General features: G+C 37.3%; 1 protein-coding gene across 4 annotated transcripts; it reads right to left on the reverse strand.

Annotated features, from left to right (window-relative positions):
- Nucleotides 1-413: 413 nt before the first annotated feature.
- LOC120433686 (C-type lectin domain family 17, member A-like) lies at nucleotides 414-18,544 on the reverse strand. 4 transcript variants are annotated; one of them, XM_039600386.1, is made up of 9 exons: nucleotides 18,423-18,544; nucleotides 18,247-18,348; nucleotides 17,913-18,068; nucleotides 10,728-10,870; nucleotides 3,440-3,543; nucleotides 2,929-3,068; nucleotides 2,261-2,385; nucleotides 1,370-1,470; nucleotides 414-950 (listed from the first exon to the last, which is right to left on the reverse strand). In XM_039600386.1, the coding sequence occupies exons 1-9, from the start codon at nucleotides 18,490-18,492 to the stop codon at nucleotides 809-811; spliced, it is 1,083 nt and encodes a 360-aa protein (XP_039456320.1). In that variant the 5' UTR covers nucleotides 18,493-18,544; the 3' UTR covers nucleotides 414-808. The 4 variants fall into 4 exon arrangements, with proteins under 4 accessions (XP_039456320.1, XP_039456319.1, XP_039456322.1 ...); XM_039600385.1 differs by having other exon boundaries at nucleotides 2,261-2,403; XM_039600388.1 differs by lacking the exons at nucleotides 414-950; nucleotides 1,370-1,470 and adding an exon at nucleotides 1,680-1,867 and having other exon boundaries at nucleotides 2,261-2,403.
- Nucleotides 18,545-20,960: the final 2,416 nt, after the last annotated feature.

Below are 20,960 nucleotides of genomic sequence, written 5' to 3' on the forward strand. Positions count from 1 at the left end.
TTACTAGCAGATCAAGTAAAGACAGAAACACTCAATAACAATAATAATATGATAATAAAAATAATATCACAAGAAAAAAGAATTTAAAAAAACTCGAACACTGTGATAGTGATAGCAGAGATGTACGTTTTAATTTTTTCAGAAATCTCTCTGTCAGAACATGCTGTATCATGTTTAGTTGGAAACTAGCGAGCTAACTTCCTGCTAACTTCTAACTCTGTTAAATTTAATAAATTCTGTTTTCATGGATGCCTAAATGTTAAATTCAATTGTTACACCTGGTAAAGCAGCAATGCTGATCATTTTATTAAAGATTAAAGAATTTAGTTTTTAACTCTCAGTGATGCTGCAGTGTTTGTTTGACTTTGGGAGCTGAAGCAGACAGAGTTTTGGACCCAGATTACTCTGCGAGGCTCCTGACTACGGTAGTCGTAATGCTCCGACAATCCATCAAGCGGTGCTGCTTCATAGCTTACCAAAGTCGTACTAAAACATTTTTTTTGACAGACATTTGAGCGCTGTGTACAACATAAAAGTGGTTCGAGGTCAGTAAGCACAACCAGAATTCATACATAAGGCGCACCAGATTATAAGGTGCACTGTCAATTTTTCAGAAAATTAAGGGATTTTAAGTGCGGAAAATATGGTATATTATAAAAGTAAACATACATATTAAAAAAAAAACAACAAAAAACCACACCTAGAGACCAAACACCTCATTTTAGGCTAAAATTGCAACACAGAATTATACTTAATGCAGTTAAAGATAAAACTGCAAAACATTTATGAATAGGTCATCTCTCTGAAATCAGTTGTTTTCTGAAACTTTTTCACAGATCCAGTGACGAGAAGATGAACATGAAAGGTCATTCCAAAATTTTTGTTTATCCCATATGACATGAGCACAGTCCTCTTCTCCACCATTATCAGGCTGACCACTTGCCCAGTACCTAGCAAGTCAGCAACAAAAATGATCTTGAAATCAAGATGTGTGTTGCTTGGGTGTGTGTGTGTGAGGGGGGGTCAGAGCAGCTGTAATTAATTAATTTAGCTGAGTATAAATACACTTTACATTATAATCACCAAATAACAATGGGGATAAGAAAAAGAAAGTTTTGGGTTTGTCTTTTCAGAACATGGTGGTTTTTAAACACGCTTGCATAAATTCTGCAGATGGCAAAGCACACCAGTTCAGAACTTCTTCTGACCCCCTGTGGCCAAAACAAGTTATTAGCACACATCTTTAAACTTTTGTCATGCAGGGGATCCACCCACTGACATGTAAGCTCACCATTGTGTTTAACAACCACCATTGGGTTTAACAAATTTCCTATGTTAAGAAATAAACTGAACCAAAGTGAAGACTTACGTCACATTCAGTGGAGTCCCATCTACCCATTTCCATGTTCCCTCCTGTTCTTTGTCATTCAAACCAATCCAAACTTCTGTGGTGATTTTAGAGAGTAAGTTCTGTTTAATATGAAGGAAAAACGCTTTATTTTACTTTAGAACACAGTTTTAGTCTATGCAGTTTATTGTATCTAAAAGTCTCTTTTAAAAATTCAAAGCCAGCACTAATTAAAACTTCGAATTTTCTTTAATGCATTTCGTGCAACACTGAAGATACATTTAATGACAGCTCACACAACCAAACAATAGTATTCTGTAGGTTACTGGACTTCCGGCCACTCCTGCCCTTGGCAAATGCCTCATAGCAAATGTTCTTTCCTGCAATGTATGCTGCATCCCCTGCATTCGTTGGCATCTTTTCCATGTCCTGTTTTCCTTATCCTTGCTACACTGCCACACTTCCTTATTCTTCCTCCGCGTCTTCTTCCACTGACAGGTTGTTTCCCCGATACAATTTCTGTCTAAACAGATTTCTGTGATACACTCTAGAACATTAAACATGTTTTAAAACGTTCATGATTTTATTTTTTTACTTTATTTTGTGTTAACACTACAAAAAAATGTATACTTTGAAATGAAAACTATTCAGCAAAAATGAAAAGCGCTTCATTAAATTCTGTATCGAATCACAGAAATCTAATCTGTCTAACAAGTGTCTGTCTCACACTGTGACAGAATTATAGTTGTTTCAGTGTTTAAGGTCTACATATGTGTTGATTAAATGTTGAAAGATTAATAGAAACATTTCCTTGTTTTTAAAAACCAGAAAAAGCTATTTACATTAAAAATAGGAGCTTGAATTGCAAATGTATTTACATCTCAATAACACACACATACATAAACACTATACCTGTTCTTCAGGGCTGTTAATAACCACCAGATCTGCTTCTCTGCCTCTGCAGTCCCTTCTGGCTGCATCCCAGGAACCAAAGCTTTCAGAGAGGAGATAGCAGCTATGGTTGAAGCTGCTCCATCCTACAGGACATGTATTTTCTCGAAGAAATTACAAACAAGTAATATTTGAGTTATTGAATTTTTTTCTGAACTGTATAACAGTGCTTATTTGATTTCTGTTTAATTAATTAAAGTCCTCCAAAGACTTGATCACAAAGATCTAAGCACAGTTTAATCACTTGAGACTCAATAGTAAGAATAATAATCAAAACCATAATATAACACAAAAAAACCTTACAATCTAGTAATAAAAACATTTAACAAATACTACAATGACAACATTAAACAGTAGCATAAAAAACAATCAGAAACCCCAAACATAACCACTTATATAGTTATATACTTATATATATGTACTGTACCAGTGTACCTCCACATGTGATGTGACAATAAAAGTGATTTGATTTGATTTGATATTTAGCCATGCTGGTGTTTTTATGTTAGCCACAACAAAGCACATCATATTATAAAATAAAACAGGGCAAGGACAATTAATATCTAGAATTATAATCAGAGATAAAACTTCAAAACATTTATGAATAAATCATCTTAAAGAAACTGTACTTGGGTTTGGTGTTTTTTCGCAGATCCATTGACGATATTCTATCAAACACCAACCATCACCCCAAGACCTTCTCTCATCCTTTGTGACATAAGCACAGTCCTGTTTTCCACCATTATCAGGTTGTGTTTTTGCCCAGTACCTAGCAGGTCAGTGACAACAGCATTATTTTTTTATTATTATTGAGGGGAAAATTAGCCTTTGTCTTTGGTGTTTGTGTGAGGAGTTTTGTCAGACTGATTTTCCATCACCAGCTTTGAGTTTTTATAAACACACTGTACATTAAGATCACCAAATTACAGATAAAACTGGAGATAATATATATATATATATTTACTTTTACTACACAAAGTATACAGAGAAACACACAAGCACAGACTGCACAAACATCTCGACTGATATAATAACTACTGCCTTGGCCCAGTGTGGAAAAAAAGTTTGGAAATCTTTTGGAAATTTAATAGTAATGAATGAACTAGTAAAGTAATAAACTGAAGCAAAGTGAAGACTTACGTCAGAGTCAGTGGAGTCCCATCTACCCATTTCCATGTTCCCTCCTGTTCTTTGTCATTTAAACCAATCCAAGCGTCTTTTGTGGTGATCGTAGAGAGAAAGGTCTGTTTAATATGAAAAGAAAACATTTTACTTTTAAACCCCAATTTCATCTGCATATTTTATCTATAACCTATAGAATTATTTTATGTCATAAGTTGCACCTGGGAAGAAACATAATCATAGCAAATAATTTCATTTCACAGGCGCGGTGAAATTCCTTGCTCCTAAAGTCAACAAGCCACATGCTAGAGCATGCAAAAAGAAGCCTTTGCACAAAAAGATTGTCTGCTTTGCATACACTGATATTTGTTTACAATTTGAAAAATTGTTTGCCAAATAATTATTAACAGTTATTCTTTTCCTGCGTAGTGGAAATACAGATAACTATCACTGGATTACTTTACTGCTGAACAAATACTTCAAACTGTCCGCTTAATCTGGTGTACAACATAGCTTTTATGATTTAAAAAAATAATTATAATGAGGATAATGCATCATTCTCAAGAAAAAGGAAAAACTGCATAAACCTATTATCATAAAATGTGAATGAATGTAAACTGTGCCTATGTTGCTGCCTTTCAGTGCTCTTTGATCAGTCAAATACAGCTGCACACATCTGGCTGCAGAGCTTTACTGACTGTGGGTTCAGGCGCCACTGTAATTCATCTAAATAATGTTACATATTCTCTGAACAGTCAATCTGTGGAGTGGACAGGAGAGGAGGATGTTACAGCCTGTCTTTAGTAGGTAGCTCATTTGTCTGATCTGAACTAGTGTCTAATGAATCCGTTATCACTGTTACTATCATTTTGTGTAAATCTAAAGGGTCTTATAGCTACATTATGCACCATCCTTGAAGCTGCTGCATGCTAGGTGTTTTAAGTTTTTATTAGTGGTGTCAATAGATTAAAAAAGATTAACTAATCAATCTCACAATTTTCTGTTATTAATCGTGATTAATTGCAATTAATCGCAATTATTTGATCAATACTCTGGCTCCAATTACATTTTTTCAGCTTTATATTTTAAGGTTGTAACAGACATTTATGCAATACAATGAAGTAAATGCAGAATAAAGACAAAGAATGTATGCTGAAATTTAAAGAGAATTTTAATAGTTTTCATCAATCTTTAACACAGTGAAAACTTAAAAAACCTTCAAGGTCATCAACAGTTATTGACCCCAGGCCTAAAGGTTAAAGTGAATACCATAACAGAATACCATAACAATAAAGGGTGCACAAAGCTCAGTATTTAAAACAGAAAAAGACACAGCTGAAAACCCAGAATGTTGAACATTTTTCACTCCAAAGGAGCAATTTGGCTTAGTCCTTCTTTGCACTCAGACAGTTACTGAAGCAGACTATTCTGTTTACATTATCTGATAACAAAGAAGCACGCTTATTTTGAATCATGTGACCTGAGTGTGAGAATAATCTCTCACAAGACACTGTGGTTGCAAGGGTTGACAGGTACTTGTGTGCAATAGGTGCCAGCCTGGCATGTGCTCCTTCTCTCTTTAACCACCACTGTAGTGGACACTCTCCTACGTCAATTTTGGGCTCTGCTTTGTACAGATTCAGACAGCGGTCATTAGCGTCTTCCTCTGTATCTGAATCAGAAGAACCCAGCAAGCAGATGGACATCTTGCTCTTCTTTGGTGATGGTTCCTCTGTTGTCTGAGCAGATGGTTGGTGTGCATGCGTCTCTGCCATCAGAAGGTCATGTACTGAAGCCCACACCTCTCTTCTTTCGTCTTTGGAAAGGCACTTAAGGTCTTTAAACCTGGGATCAAGGGCAGTAGCGATCTTCAGCCATGTGAGATTGCTGTTGTCCCTCCGCTGAGCTATGTCTGTGGTAAAAACCTTCTTAAACCCCAAAACATAACCTGGGTCATCATCTGAGGGCTCCATAATCCTGAACAAATGACTCAAGGCTGACAACATAATGGAACAGGAGACATACCGCTCTCCCCCCAGCAGTTCGGTCACATATCTGCAATTGAAAAATCAATTGCTGGACTCCTGACCCATCTGGTCCTCATACAAAGCATGGGGTCTCGACACAATGGTTCCTCTCAAGGGCGGATTGTGACACACATCTCCTGATGCAGCGCGAATGACTTCTCTCAGTCCGTCATCTTCTACTATGCTAACTGGTCAGCAGTTTTTAGCTATCCAAATTTCTAAGGAATTGGTTAATTTTTCTCTCACATTTTTTGTTATTCATCCATGAGCACCATACTCCTGAAGCGTAGACTGGCGAGGTCCCATAGAGGCTGATTCAGTTGGGTGTTTTGCTCTCAGGTGATACACCAGTGATCAACTGCTTCTGTGGTACTTAAAATCAGCTTTGCAAATTGTGCTCTTTACTCTCGTTTTGTCCAACAAGCCGTCAGGCAACTTCTTAAAGAGAAACTCTCCACCCAAAAGTCCATCCTCGTCCATGGTTGCATGTTTTAACTATAGTAGTATGGTATCACTTCTTCTTCTAATCATTTCTGTCAGGCTAAATGCCAGCATAACACAATGTTGCCCCTTCCTGCAGAGCTGTTCATGAGTTTAAAGGTCTTAGATTACAGGAAATGTAAAAAAAAAATATAAAAAAAACTGTGCTAATTGTGTTAAATTTTTCATGTTGATCTCAACAATTAACGCGTTCATTTTGACAGCAGTAGTTTTTATGATTTGTGATTATACTGTATCTGTGCAGCTGTTGTAGATCCATCACTCTGGTCATAGACCAGCACACATCTATTTGCTGTCTGTTGTCATTCTCTTGTCACTGCATAAATATTTGTTGTACAGTTTTCTTTAAATTATTTAAATTTTAGTTTGATCAGTTTTTTTATTCAGTAAAAATACATTTTTGTTACAGTAAAATGTACAAATGTTCTGCATTAAAATATTCTATAAACTCTATACAATTGTTTAGTCTTTAAATTGTACACCACAGCTGAAGCTAATTCACTGTAGCTAAATCATACCACAATTTGTTAGTTGATTCATATGATTCTAATTGTGTTACATGGGATGTACTGTGCACCAGTGAATGTCCTGCTTTATCACTGGCTTCACTTTAATACTGAAAAACATTTTTTAAAAAATGTGTAATTCTAGGGCACGTTTTGAAGCTCTTCCATCCAGTTATGGTATGTGCAGTTACACGTGTTTGATGCAGACTGAGCAACTTTTTGTTCAAAGGTTTAAATGTCTGTATTTTGGCCAAAGTAAAAATTTGGCCATCACAGGCTTCTTTTCCTGGTCCTTTTTATGTGTTTTTTAATTCATAAAAGACTTGTAATACTGTACAACAGATTAATGGGACAGCAGTGACGTGGCTTCACAATTTCAGAACTTGCCTTAGATTACTCTGGTTTAAAGGATTTGTTCAACAGTAAAGTAATACAGTGGTAGTTGTTCGTATTTATACTGCTCCACATCAAACAACAACTTATACAGTAAATCACTCTAGTTAACCTGCAGCATGCTGTAAATCACTCAAACCTTTCATTCATTTGTCATGTTTTTTTTTCCAACAATCAATAAATCATTGTCATCAAAAACTTGTTGATGCTGTCTACACAAGGTGATCAAGATGTTAATATATTCTCTCAGCGGTGTTACGGCCCTGGCCGTATACAGGATCAGTGTATGTCAGTATGTCTGTATTGTTTTTCATATGTGTGTACTGTGCCTTTAAGAGTCTCAGCAGGCCCCTCCTTGGGTGAACTGTTTTGGGTTGGCTTTGACCTGGCAGCTCCTCATTGGCCCCACTATCAACAGGCTGGTTTTTTTTTGTTTGTTTTTTTCAGAAAAACCTTTTTCTGTTTTTTATATTTATCAATCTAAAAAAATTAAACATTTAGTCTGATTTGATGTTACAATTAAAAAAGTGATTGTGTGTTTATCTGAAGAGTATGTAAATGTCTGGTTTCAACTGTATATTTGATGATGTTGGCAGTGGCGGTCCTAGCCTGTTTGGTGCCCTGGGCTAACACTCCCTCTGGCCCCCCACCCCCCACACACATAAAACATATAAAGGATTGTACATTAACATAAAACTGTTGTCGGAACCATACTGAATTTCACCAGAGAAACATACACACACACACATACATATGAAGATAGAGAGAGTATGCATAGTATGCAAACGGCTACCAAACAGCCATCATAATTTATGATACAATGAGAACAGGACAAATCAACAATTGACAATGACTAATTAATATTAAAATCTGTAACATAATGTATCTTTTGCTCGTTTCTCCTCCTCTTCTTTTCTCTTTTTTCTAAACTGAGCACCTGATGGCTTTGAACTTTTCTTGTCCGCCTCTTCCATTGGTTTTAATTTTGCACTCCAGTATGAACACCCAGCCCCAACTCGAGGATCACCACAACATAAGCTAATAGACCTACACCTTAGCTCACAGATTCACTTTGTCTGGGGTGTATTTCTGGGATTTCGCACAACCCTGGATTCAAATCATGAATAGGGATGGGTACCAGTGTCCGGTGCCATGATGGCACCGATTCTGACATAAACGGTAGTAACCAGACCGAAAAGCAGCACACATTTCGGTGCTTTCTTTCGGTGCTTTTTTCCCCCCTGAGATGTCATACACTTTGAATTCTAGCCAATCATTTTACCCTTGCAAGCATAGTAGGCGGGTCCAGGTACGTACGTTCTTTTAGAGCAGAGCTACAGATTAAAAATGCCCAAGGCGAAGCAGTCAAAAGTCTGGCTGTACTTCACAGCAAAAGATGCAAACTCAGCAGCCTGCAACAAGTGCTTTAAGGTGATACTATGATACTGTGCAAAGGAGGTAACTCCTCGAATCTGATGAAACACCTGGCGACGTATAGCATTTTGTTAAAAGCCGAGAAATGTGCCGTATTTGATAGCTTGCGCGAGACCTCACACGGTGCACATCTACTGTGGGTGTGGTGTCTGTTATCGGACCCGGAGTTAGCAACATCCCCCCAAAGAGAGAGTCCTGGCCCTAGCCCTGCCAGTGTAGCAGAAATGATGACGGATGATGATGATGGCAGCAGCAGCCATTCTTCTCTGCGTGAATGTTGTTCGTGTGTAATTTACGTTGAGTACGCTAACCACATTATTACATTAATGCATGTAAGGTGAACTAGCAAACACCGTCGTAGTTACATGCGGCTGTCTTCTTGTTTGATGGCAGATACTCCCTTCATCCTGGCCAAAAAGGCTAAAATGACCAAAGAAAAAGTGGGAAACAGCTAAACATGAGAGGTTTTTGGACAAAGTTTGTGGGGTTTTTTTTTTCATTGATTAAGCACTGCTTCCAGCCAAGAGTGATACCATATATGCCCTATAGCTGCAGAAAAGGCTAACATTGTTGTCTTTTCACAAAAAAACTGCTGAGGTTTTTGGACAAAGTGTGTGTTCTCCATTCTTTAAGCACCGGTTCCAGCACCGTTTAAGCACCGGCACTGTTTCAAAAGTACCGGTTTGGTACTGGTATTGGATAAAACCTAAACGATACCGATCCCTAATCATGAATACATAATGCGCTTGGATTGACAATATTATGAATGAAATGTGCTCTATTTGGAAGCAGCCGCCCCCCTCCCCTTTCGACGGGTTGTGTGTGAGACTTTAAATCATCAAACTGTAAATTAGAAATTTTAAATTGTTATTGATCTCTTTACCCCTGGTCCTAAACTGTATATTTATTTTCTTACTCTTCTTATATATATTGTTTGTTTACTTGCACTGCTGTAACTGGAGCGTCGTCTCGTCTCTCTGTATACTGGACTGTATGTAGTGGAGATGACAATAGTTCACTTTGACTTCAGCAGCGAGCAGGCGCACACTCTTCGCATTTTAGAATTTCGAAAAACATCGGTGCCAATTATAAGTCTGTATCATAATGTCTGGTGTTTTCGTGTTTGTTGGTTTGTTTTAATTTTGTTTTATTTTGCAGTTGGTTATTAGGTTCTGCTCCAGCCAGCCAGAGAATTCCCTGCCGCCCCGCCCTCTCCTCCCTGTGCAGCAAGCAGCAGGCGCACCGCAAACGGAGGGTGCCCTTACTCCCAGCAAATGGGCGATAGAAAACCGATCGGTGCCTATGACATTCCCAGTATGCGCTGGCATGACATCGGGCAGCATGAGTACGAGCAATTTTTTTTTTATTTATTTAGTTTTGGCGATGCCCGTGATGCCGCCCGGGCAACCGCCTCGTGTCGCCCGTATCAAAACCGCTACTGGATGTTGGTGTTTGGCAGCGTAAGTGCCTGGCTTAAAACAGGACATATGAGCTGCATTTAACCTTCAGTTTCTGTTTTCTTTATATAGTTAAAAGATTTTAAGAGATTTTGCTGATGCACTTTAATTCAGCAAATATAATTTAAAATAACCATATTCATCATTGTTTTTAACTTTATTCTGATTGTGTTAACATTAAGAAAAATTTTCATTTTTTAATACTAAAACTAATAGTAAAAAAATAAGAACCACCAAATAAGAAAAAAACCAAAAACAAAACAGAAAATGTCTTTTAGTTATAGGGTTTTTCCCCTCAATTTTGTTACCTGGTTTAATGTCTAGATATGTGCTGATTAAATTCTAAAAGTTAATTTTTTTTTTTCTCAAAACTGAACAAATTTTTATCTTCAATATTCATTTACAACACAGTAATACAACCATACATGAGGCCAGGAGGTAACAAAATGAACGAATTAAAGACACCAGTAAATATATAATTAAATGTTTCATTAATTAATAAAAAAATTGAATCAATTAGTCAAATAAATATGTTAATAATTAATTAAATGCCTATTCATTTCATTTAAAACATTTAATCAATTATTTATTCATTTCAAATAGCATTTAATTAATTAATTTACAATTTGAAATAAATAAATAATAAATAAATAAATAATAATTTTCACACTAAATTAATTAATTAATTAAGTATGAAAAGAAATGAAATAAATACATCATGAAATAATTAATTAAATAAGTCAATAATTAATTACTCAAACGTGTCATTAATTGAATACAATTTGAAATAAATGAATAATTTAGTAAATGTTTTTTAATAAAATGAATAGGCATTTAATTATTAATGAAATATTTATTTAATTAATTAATTCAAATTGTAATTAATTAATGAAATATTTAATTAATTACATAATTCATTATTTAATTAATTATTTCATGGTAGGTTCATTTTGTCACTCCTTGACCTTCATATCCATAAACACAGTACCTGTTCTTCAGCGCTGTCAATAACCACCAGATCTGCTCCTCTGTCTTTGCAGTCCTTTCTGGCTGCATCCCAGGAACCAAAGCTTTCCGAGAGGAGATAGCAGCTATGGCTGAAGCTGCTCCATCCTACAGGACATGTTTTTTCTGGAAGAAATGACCAACAAGTACCAGTTCAGCACATCGGCGGGTGGGGGGGTGGCTTACTGGGCTTAAGCCCGGGTTGTTGTTTCAGAAGCCCAGGGTCTTTTGAGAGTGTAATTTGTTTCATAGTTAAATGCCTGACTGACAACTGTATAAAACAAAAGCTACACACAATATTCGAAGCACATAGCTCGCAGTCGTAAATTCCCCCTAATTTTGGTATGATCCGAGCTCAGGCACTAGGTGACTGAGCACAGCACTTGTGAGCGAGGGGGGAGAAGCTGCTGCCTGTGAATTTGCTGTAGGAGAAGTGCAGACAGGCAGACAGAGGAGAGCTTAAGTTTGACCAGGTACCAAAGCAAATCATACTGTACAAATAATGTAAATATGACATGTGTATGACATATGAGTATCACAAAAGATTGATATCAAACTGATCACTTGGCCCATATTAGGTTACTTGCTGTTCGAGTGAATCAACAAATGATGAAATGAAAAGCCGAACAACAATGCTGTTCTTTTTAGAGAGTCTTAGCTTACATGTGTGTTTATTTCATATTTTCAGTTGTTACCCTTCAGGGCTTAATAAAGCACTCTCAATCGGTTTCAGTTATTTACTGATGTACACAACAATGGACATACGGTGCTTCTTTCAAAGAAAAAAACAGGCAAATGTTATTTTATATAATATGCTTTGTATGTTTTTTAAAATATATTTCTATGCAAAACAAGAGGAATTTCAATACACAGCAGTATTGTAGGGGTGGTTGTAGCTCAGGCGGTAGAGCAGGTCATCTACTAGTCTGCATGCCAAATATCCTTGGGCAAGATATTAACCCCAAATTGCTCTCCGATGCATCCATCCATGAATGTTACTTAGAAAGCACCTAGAAAAATGTGCTTGTGCGAATGGGTGTGAATGGGTGAATGCACAAGTTGTGTAAAGCACTTTGAGTGCTTAGAAGAGTAGAAAAGCACTATATGAGAACCAGTCCATTTACCAGTATATTCACAGTTGAAACCAGACATTTACATTAGAGATGGACCGATCCGATATTACGTATCGGTATCGGTCCGATACTGACCTAAATTACTGGATCGGATATCGGAGGGAAATAAAAAATGTAATCCGATCCATTAAATATCAAAAAAGCACCTCACAAAACTTGCAACACGGCATAACTCGGCTCATAACCGTAGCACGTCAGAGCAGTATGCATCACGTGATAGAGCGGCTGTGTGTATTTGTAGCCTCGCTAGCGATCTGGCATTTCATCTCCGAGGAAGTTATCCCAGAGAGAAGTAAAGCAAGTGTGTAAGTTCATCTCTGAATGTTTGTAAAGCGTTCCCACGTTAAGCTTAACAACCGATATATGGAGCGTCTGCCTCTCTCTCCCTCCCTCTCCTGCTGCTACTTCAATCGTGAAACTGATCAATGATCAGCTGATCGGCTTTTCTGTCGCGAGTCCGTCTCTCTTCTTTGTTTTTGGCCCACTTTGCACCAGAAAGAGGAAACCAGCGGCTGAACAACAGCAGCACCTTTAAGCTTAATAAGCTGTTGTTAGAATTTATTTAATATTACTTTCTAGACCAGGATCCTTTTCACGTAGTTGACGGCTGGTAACTGTGCAGGGGCGGATCTAGCAAAGTTTAGCCAGGGGGCCGATAGGGCATGAACAGGGAAAAGGGGCACAAAGACATACTTTTCTTTCTTATTCTCATTTAAAATGTCTAGCTTGTAATAAATAATTATCTGAATCTTACACCCAAAGTTTTAATCTGATGTAAAACGTATAGAAGTCCATTACTGTATATAGTAACTATTAAGTCTAATATACCCTAGCTATTACTACTACTTTTTCCTTTGGGAAAGTACCATCTGTGCAGTCTGCAATTCTGTTGAAGAAAGATGTTGAATCTTTTTAATTATTCTTGAAAAATAATTTTTTTCTGTGCATTTTTTTTCACCCTGCATCAAATTAAAGTTGATTACATCGATTAAGCATCATCAGGTGGAGGGTGGGGGGTGGTTCCCCATTTTCTTTTGCTGGGAGTTTGCAACCCTATTAGTTAGGTTGCTAAATATTTCTGCTAAGTACTCTTTAAAATACCAGAATAGGGAGGATGGTGCAGGTTTAAGCTTATTAGATTGATCAGTATTGCTGAACTATGAAATATTTTGGGTGCAGTGTATTTTTTACATACAGGTATAACAGAATAGCTTTAGTGTTGTTGTTTATTTAAACTTGAGTATGAACTTATACAAAATGCAGCAAGATATTTAAAAAACAGTTTTATTGATTAAAAACACACTATATCGGATTCATATCGGTATCGGCAGATATCCAAATTTATGATAGCGGTATCGGTATCGGACATAAAAAAGTGGTATCGTGCCATCTCTAACATACACTTTAGGGAAAAAACATAAAACCATTTTTTTTTACTATTAAGCATCAATTTAGAGTAAACTTTTTGGTTTTAGATAAATAAATATTGAAATATCTTTTGAATTAGTTAAATATCAGAATAAAGAGAGACAACTGTCTATTTTTATCACTTTCATCAAATTTAGGAGTACATATACACTAAGTTTAGTGTGTCTTTAATTAATAAGAAAACTCCAGACGATTCCATTCAGAGCTTAAGAAGCTTCTGATAGATTAGTAGAGTCCATTTGAGTAAATTGATGGCACACCTGTGGATGCATATAAGGCACCCCAAAACACAGAGCCTGTTTCTTTGTCATGGGAAAATCAAGAGATATCAACCAAAAACCTGGAAAAGAATTGTGGACCTCCATAAGTGTGGCTGAATTTTGAATACAATTTGGGTAATACAGACAATTTCTCTCTTTACTCCTAAATTTAACAAATATGTTTTTTATATTTATCAATCTAAAAAAATTAAACATTTAGTCTGATTTGATGTTACAATTAAAAAAGTGATTATGTGTTTATCTGAAGAGTATGTAAATGTCTGGTTTCAACTGTATATTTGATGATGTTGGTGTTTGGCTTGATTGTCAGCACAAAGAGGGAGAGAGAGGAACAGAGAGGGAGATAGAGAGGAGAATGAGGACAGAACAGAGATGGAACAAGAGCCAGGTGAGACACATGTTAGTCAAATGGTTGTTGTGCCAAAACTCATTAGAACATGTATCTAGTACCTAGTGTTTCTTTTTAGGTTTGTTATTTTTCAAATTCTATATTTATTAAGTTATGCAGGTTTGTTTGCACAACAAGGCTAAATAGTTATATAAACTTTTCTGAATCTAAATAGTGTACTTTGGTAGAATTAAAAAATTATATGGTACAAACTAGTAACTCATCATATTATCTATTGAAAAGAAATATTTGAATAATATTGACACTGAAAATGTCATCGATAGGTTCGCAAAACTCAAGCCTCGAAGATACTAGCTGTGTCCCAAAACGCCGGCTGCATCCTCCTGAGGCCGCATTTGAAGGCCGACACGTCACAGCCCGGCGACGAAGGCTGTCCCATTTCGTCGACTCCTTCAAATGCAGCCGACAAATGCGTCCTTCATTTCCCGAATTTGAAGGATGGGTCGGTGTGTCCTTCGTGGCCCACCATATCCCAGAATTCATAGCGCGGTCCAGCCAAATTTCAGCTGCCAACAATGGCGGCCGCTACTAAGTTTTAAAATTAGTCTTATTAATCTTTCTGGGTCACAAAATAAACTTTTAACATATTTTCAGGCGAGAAAGTAGCCGTGTAAACTTCAAATATCTGCTTGGTTTATCAAGACATCGCATATTTGCAAAAGTGCGCCGACGATTTCGAGACGTCTGTTACCCACCCGCCGATAGCAAACCGGGGATTCAATGGTCGCCGAGCGGCGAGAGCAGCGGACTCCGGCTTCATCGCTTTCAGACCCCGCTCTTTTCGCTGCTCAGGTTAAACATGATATATAAGTCACTCGGATAACTTAAAAATGTAATTGTTTGCCTTATTTCGGTGTTTTATTTGTTCGTGAGTAAATCGGGTTGGCTGAGATCAAAGTTATTAGATTATTAGATTAAATAAAACTTTATTAATCCATCGGGTGGGTCCCTCCGGGATTTTCACACAGCTGAATAAACGTCAAAAGAAAACTGATTAAACAGAAATGTGAGACGGTCGAGAATTTACGCCAGTGTCCTGTTATATTTTAGATAGCAAGGAGCAGACGTCTGAGTTTATTAAACTCCACCGACACAGCGGTGACGTTAATCAGAAGGCTAGACCGTCCCATTTCACAGCCTCACACTTCCGGCCTTCTCGGTCTTGAAGGACCCGCCCACGTGACCGCGCGAAGGCCGGGTCCTCAAGGATGCAGCCGACGTTTTGGGACACAGCTACAGTCTCATGTTACCACAATAAAGAGGTGTTGTCAGTGTAGTGCAGGTTTATGATGATTTTCAGTGCTACTATCATCTAGTATTGATTCTCCTTCTGTTTTGGTTAAGTCCTAAAGAAGTTCTGATTTTGAACTGTTGTAGTCCTGTTTTAATTCCGGATCAGTTCTGGGTCTGGTGGAATTGGGGTTTAGTCCTCGTGTCTTGATACAGCCCTGATTTTGTTCTGCCTTGCTGCTTAATTAAAAAACTAGTTTAAGGTGTCCTGCATATGCGATACATATATTTTTTTTTCATATGAAGGTTTTCTTTTTCGAACAAAACTCAAAACACAGCCTAATAAATCTTCAACTTCACAGCATGTTTTTCAGTCTTTTCTAATCCCCCACCCCCAATCCCACATGCATGCTACCCTTTAGGGCTAAGCCCCGTGTGTATAAAATGTCTGGCTGCGCCTCTGGTTCAGCAACTTAGTGAATGATATTTAAAGAACTCTATAACAATGCTCATTTGATCTGTTTAATTAATTGCAATTTTAGTACTTCAATGGTTTTGCTTTTATCAATCACACCAACAAGAACAGTAAAGTCCGAGGGACACATTTCCTGCTGGGAAATTAAAACAGAGTGGACTGTGTCAAAAAATAAGAGGATGAAAACACTATAGACTAATTGTTTGTGTGATCACTTTGTTGGTGAAAGTTGGACCCAGATCCAGTTTGGCAATGGTGTGCTTTTTTCATTTGCCAAATATGGCAGTGTTGTGATCACATTCATTTCTGATACTAAACTATTATTGTCTTGGCTGAAATGACCATGTTGCTGATGAGACTGACAACAAATATTATGACTGCATGGTGGTTAGAACTGTTGTATTAGCACTGTGACAGACTGGTGACCTGCCCAGGCTGTACCCTGCCTCTCACTCCACGGCAGCTGGGATAAGCGCCAAACAGAGATGGGCAGTAAGTGTAATCCGATTACTTTTTTCAAGTAACGAGTAAAGTAAGGGATTACTATTGCAAAAAAGGTAATTAGATTACTGTTACTTTCCCGTGAGCACGCTGCGTTACTGCATTACTAAAACCGTGATTTTTTTGCAAGTGTCTCATGACAATGACGTAAGCGAGTGCGACGTTCGTGGCAACAGTATGCAGATCAACAATGGATAATATATCGAGTGTGGGAGAGAGTATGACCGTGCAGCGTTTAAAGTGTGGAAGTACTGACCTTACTTTGAGTTTGATTCTGTAAAAAGTGACAGAAACATTAGTGTCCGCTGTTCGAAGAAAATGTCTTTTTACAGCGAAAAAAACCCCCTAAACTTCCGCACAAGAACCGAGTAGGCTACGCTGCCACAGGAATGTGAAATTCACAGAGAAACTCGCGGATTCTTCCACTGACATGATGGCTGCGACACACCTGCACCAGGGCAAACCTCCGCCTGCCTCACTGCTGCTAAACAGGTGAAAATAGAGCAACAGGACCGCTGATTCTTTGATTTTATTTATTTTCTGCTGTGTTTTACTTGCATCTATTTGAAAGAGTGAGTGTAAACACAAAAACCTATTTTATTTTATATGCTGGAGTTGTGCAGAAAATTGGTTTAAATGTTAAACCTATTTTCTGCTGTGTTTTACTTGCATCTATTTGAAAGAGTGAGTGCAAACACAAAACACTATTTTATTTTACATGCTGGAGTTGTGCAGAAAATAGGTTTAAATGTTAAACAAATTTCTTCCAGTCAGAGAATGTTGCGTATAATTTAATTTTTGCTTAATGTATGAAGTTAAAAGATTAAAACTAATAAAACAAGTTTTATAAAGAGACTTTTTCATTTGACTACATTCTATATGATGGATTATGCAGAAAAAGTAGAATTGGGCTGAAAGATCTATCGCTTTATTACCTATTCAGGTTGTAAAAACTAAGTAACTAAGTAACTAATTACTTTCAAAAATAAGTAATCGGTAAAGTAAAGGGATTACTTTTGGGGAAGTAATCAGTAATTAGTTACTGATTACGTTTTTCAAGTAACTTGACCAACACTGGCGCCAAACCTCCCAAGACCCTGAATTGGATAAGTGGAAGACAATGCATAGATGTGACTGTTAACCCACTTTCAGGCCTTTTGTTCAAACATTAATATCTGAGGCAGTGTTTGAACATCTAAAAAAATTTTAGAGATAAAAGACTGAAATTTTCACTGACCTTTCTTACCATCAAAATAAATCAGAATTTGTAATACATCAAAAAATCTTGGCTATTAAAAATATGCTCCAGTGACCCTGAATTGGATAAGCACAAGAGAATGGCTGGATGGGAATAAATTAAATTAAATATCCTCCAGCAACTTTCTTGGGTTGACTTTATGAATTTCGAAGAATTTCAGTGAGTGCAAAGTCTTAAAGAGCCACAATCCCAAATGACAATGCATATTTGGTCTCTTAATGCAGCATTTAAGTTTGATTAATTTAAGTTAAGATAAGATAAGATGACCTTTATTAGTCCCACACGTGGGAAATTTGTTTTGTCACAGCAGGAAGTGGACAGTGCAAAAGTTCTGAAGCAAAAATTAGAATACGATAAGAATAAATACAGTACACAACTGTACAGAATAGAATAGAATAAAATAAAATAAAATACTATATACTGTGAGTAAAATTAAGTAATTAAATTTCTCACTCTGTTTGTACAAACTCAGAAGCCTTTCAAACTCGTTGAGATTTTCAGAGAGGTTGGCACGCAGCAGGTCTCTTTCCTCACTCATGACGGCAAGTTTTTTACTCACAGTGGAGAGATTTGCATTCAGGCTGTCTCTTTCCTCAATCATAATGAAGTCTGAAATAAATAAATTAGGACAGGTTTTTGAGACATCACAAAACATCTTGTGCATTCATACTTAGACTGCTTCTGATTTGTTTTAAATCATAAAAACTTTGAACATTGTTTAGTTTGTCGAATTTTATTCAGCAGTCAGTGGCAGTTTGAACAATTATTTATGAAGAATCAAACTCACAGTGGACACCATGAGTGACAAATCTAGTTAGAAGTAAAACACCCAGCAGACTCCAAAACACAATGACACCTAAATAACGATTCCCCTTACAGCTGTTTGGACCTGAAAAGAGAAGAAAAAGAACTGAATTATGCAACAGTAATAACAGCTATTAAAATAAATATATCACTTCGTACCTGTGTGATGTGTTGACGGTTTTGGGTTGTCTTGTTCAGCAGATTCAGCACGGGCAGAAATTTCCTCCATTGCTCACAAGCAGGCAAATTATTTCCTAAATGGAGAGATGTGTAGCTCAGCGCTTGTAACCTGAAATTATCAGTGGTTTCAAGTTCTTCTTTTTTTGAACGTCCGAGGATGTCACACATTTCAGATGTTCTTGATATGATTTTCACAGCACTAATCGACCAGTAAAAGTGGATCTGATCCTTTCTAAAGATAATTTTGTATATGATAGTCATATGAAAACTAATAAAAGTTCAATTACTGCGTAATTGAACTTTTATCACGCAGTTTTTTTTAAGAACTTTAAAGTTTCAGATTTTCATATAATGAAAATGATCAGAAAGTTAGTAATTAAAGCTTTAGGCTCCTGCCTAAAGTTCTTATTTAGAAACTATATAGAAACACGCTAGATAGTATTTTTTAATCACTTTTTAAAGATGGATTATTTACTGTCATTGCTGCAGAGATATTTGTATGATATGTGATTAAAAATAACCTCAACACAAGAATGAGATATTAACGTTACACATGAAAGTGCTAAAAGGAGAGAATTTATCTCCCTCTCTCTTGCTTTTTAAAACATCGAGAAGCTTTGTATAAACATTATAATTTCTTGGAAACAGCACAAAAACAACAGGTCAGCTCCTAAAAATGTTATATTAGCACAAGTGGAAAGTGGCAATTAGGAGATCTTTATCTGATTTAGCCTTTGATTGATCAACAGGTTGTGAGAATCCTATTTTTAACTACCAAGACTGCCACTACCATGCTAGTAGATGGCAACAGCCTCCAGAACATAAGCACAAATATATAAACATGGAGAGGGAAAAGGAAAAAGTAGGTAGAAAAAAACGAGGAAAAAAAGGCAGCAAAAAAGACAGGGGGGACCATAGCAAGAACTAAAGTTAGTCAAGTATAACCTATTGAGGCCAACAGTCTGAAGGCAATGATGAAATATTCATTCATCTGATATTCAGTGTAAGTGTAAGTGCACGTGGCACTAGGATGCTCTAGACCGCAGGTCGTAAGTGAAGCAGTGGGAATGAGAATCAGCACCTCCAAATCTGAGGCCATGGTCCGCAGCCGAAAAAGGGTGAAGTGCCCACTCTGGGTCAGGGATGAGTTCCTGCCCCAAGTGGCAGAGTTTAAGTATCTCGGGGTCTTGTTCATGAGTGATGGGAGAAGGGAGCGGGAGATCGACAGACAGATTGGTGGGAACACCTTGGTGTCCCCCTGGACAAGCTGGAGGAGGTGGCTGGGGAGAGGGAGGTCTGGGCTTCTCTGCTTAGGCTGCTGCCCTCTTGACCCAGCCCCGGGTACGTTGAAGAATATGGATGGATGGATGGATGGATGGATGGATGATAATTAGTGTTTGTGAATGTTGTGGATTATGGTGTCTACTTGTTCTGGGTTATGGTGTCCACTTAGTTTTTTACCAGACTTCATAGCAATAATGGATGATTATTTTTTTCGCATGACTATATGTTGTAACTCATCCAGTACAGAGCTGCTGTTGCATAATGTGCCTGTACTGTGGGTGTCCTTGTTATCAAATTATGACTGGCTTTTGCCAGGAAACCATCTTTTATCACTAACATCTTGCTGTTTCCTGCAAGTCCATGTTCATCCTCCGTATCTGTGAGCAGTGTTTATTTTGTTCTTTTCTTCTTAAATTCATGGAGAAAAATAATATTTTATGAAAGCATTTAACATATTTAAGGACACTTTAATGTAAGCAACCATCACACCCGATGTGCATTTCATACAATTTCTGTGTATGGTATTATATAGACTGCATACAAATGATGTACATCACTGGGGCTGAAAAGCAAAGTGTATGAAAAAGTGCTTTTAATGTATTTCTAATGACCATGAGAGGATGACTTATCTCAGTGCAGAGTTAAGTCCAGTTGTATAGGAGGAATACTGTGTATGTTAACCAGTGTCCTTTTAAAATGTATTCCACTACAGATTACAGAATACATGCCCCAAAATGTATTTTGTAACGTATTCCATTACGTTACTAAATGAGAGTAACATATTCTGAATACTTTGGATTACTTAATATATTATGATGCTTTTTACAACTACATGAATGTACTATTGCTGTGTGATTTCTTACTATTACTGAAGGTCCGCGGCTCCGAACCGTAGTAAAGGGACCTCTGGCTAATACGTCGGGTTCGTGTCGGGCTCGTAGCCTAAAAATAGCTTTACTTTGTTGTTTGGGTCAACTTTGCTAGTGAGAGACAGAGAGAGGCGTTGAAAGGCTGCTCCAACGGAACTTGTTGTTTCGGAGGAAAACACGAACAGTTGAGTCTTAATAGCTTACTTACAGCTGGGCTCGTCAGGCACTCTTCTTGGCTGCGGTGGTTATTATTATATTTACATGCTTCCAGCTCCCGTTTCTGCTCGATGACAGCTCGTACATTTCCACTCTCCTTTTTCTCCCTCCTTGCGCTCACAGACACATAACGTGTATGGCAGTCCAT

This window comes from Oreochromis aureus, linkage group 16 (genome assembly GCF_013358895.1).
Source record: "Oreochromis aureus strain Israel breed Guangdong linkage group 16, ZZ_aureus, whole genome shotgun sequence".
NCBI lineage: Eukaryota > Metazoa > Chordata > Actinopteri > Cichliformes > Cichlidae > Oreochromis > Oreochromis aureus.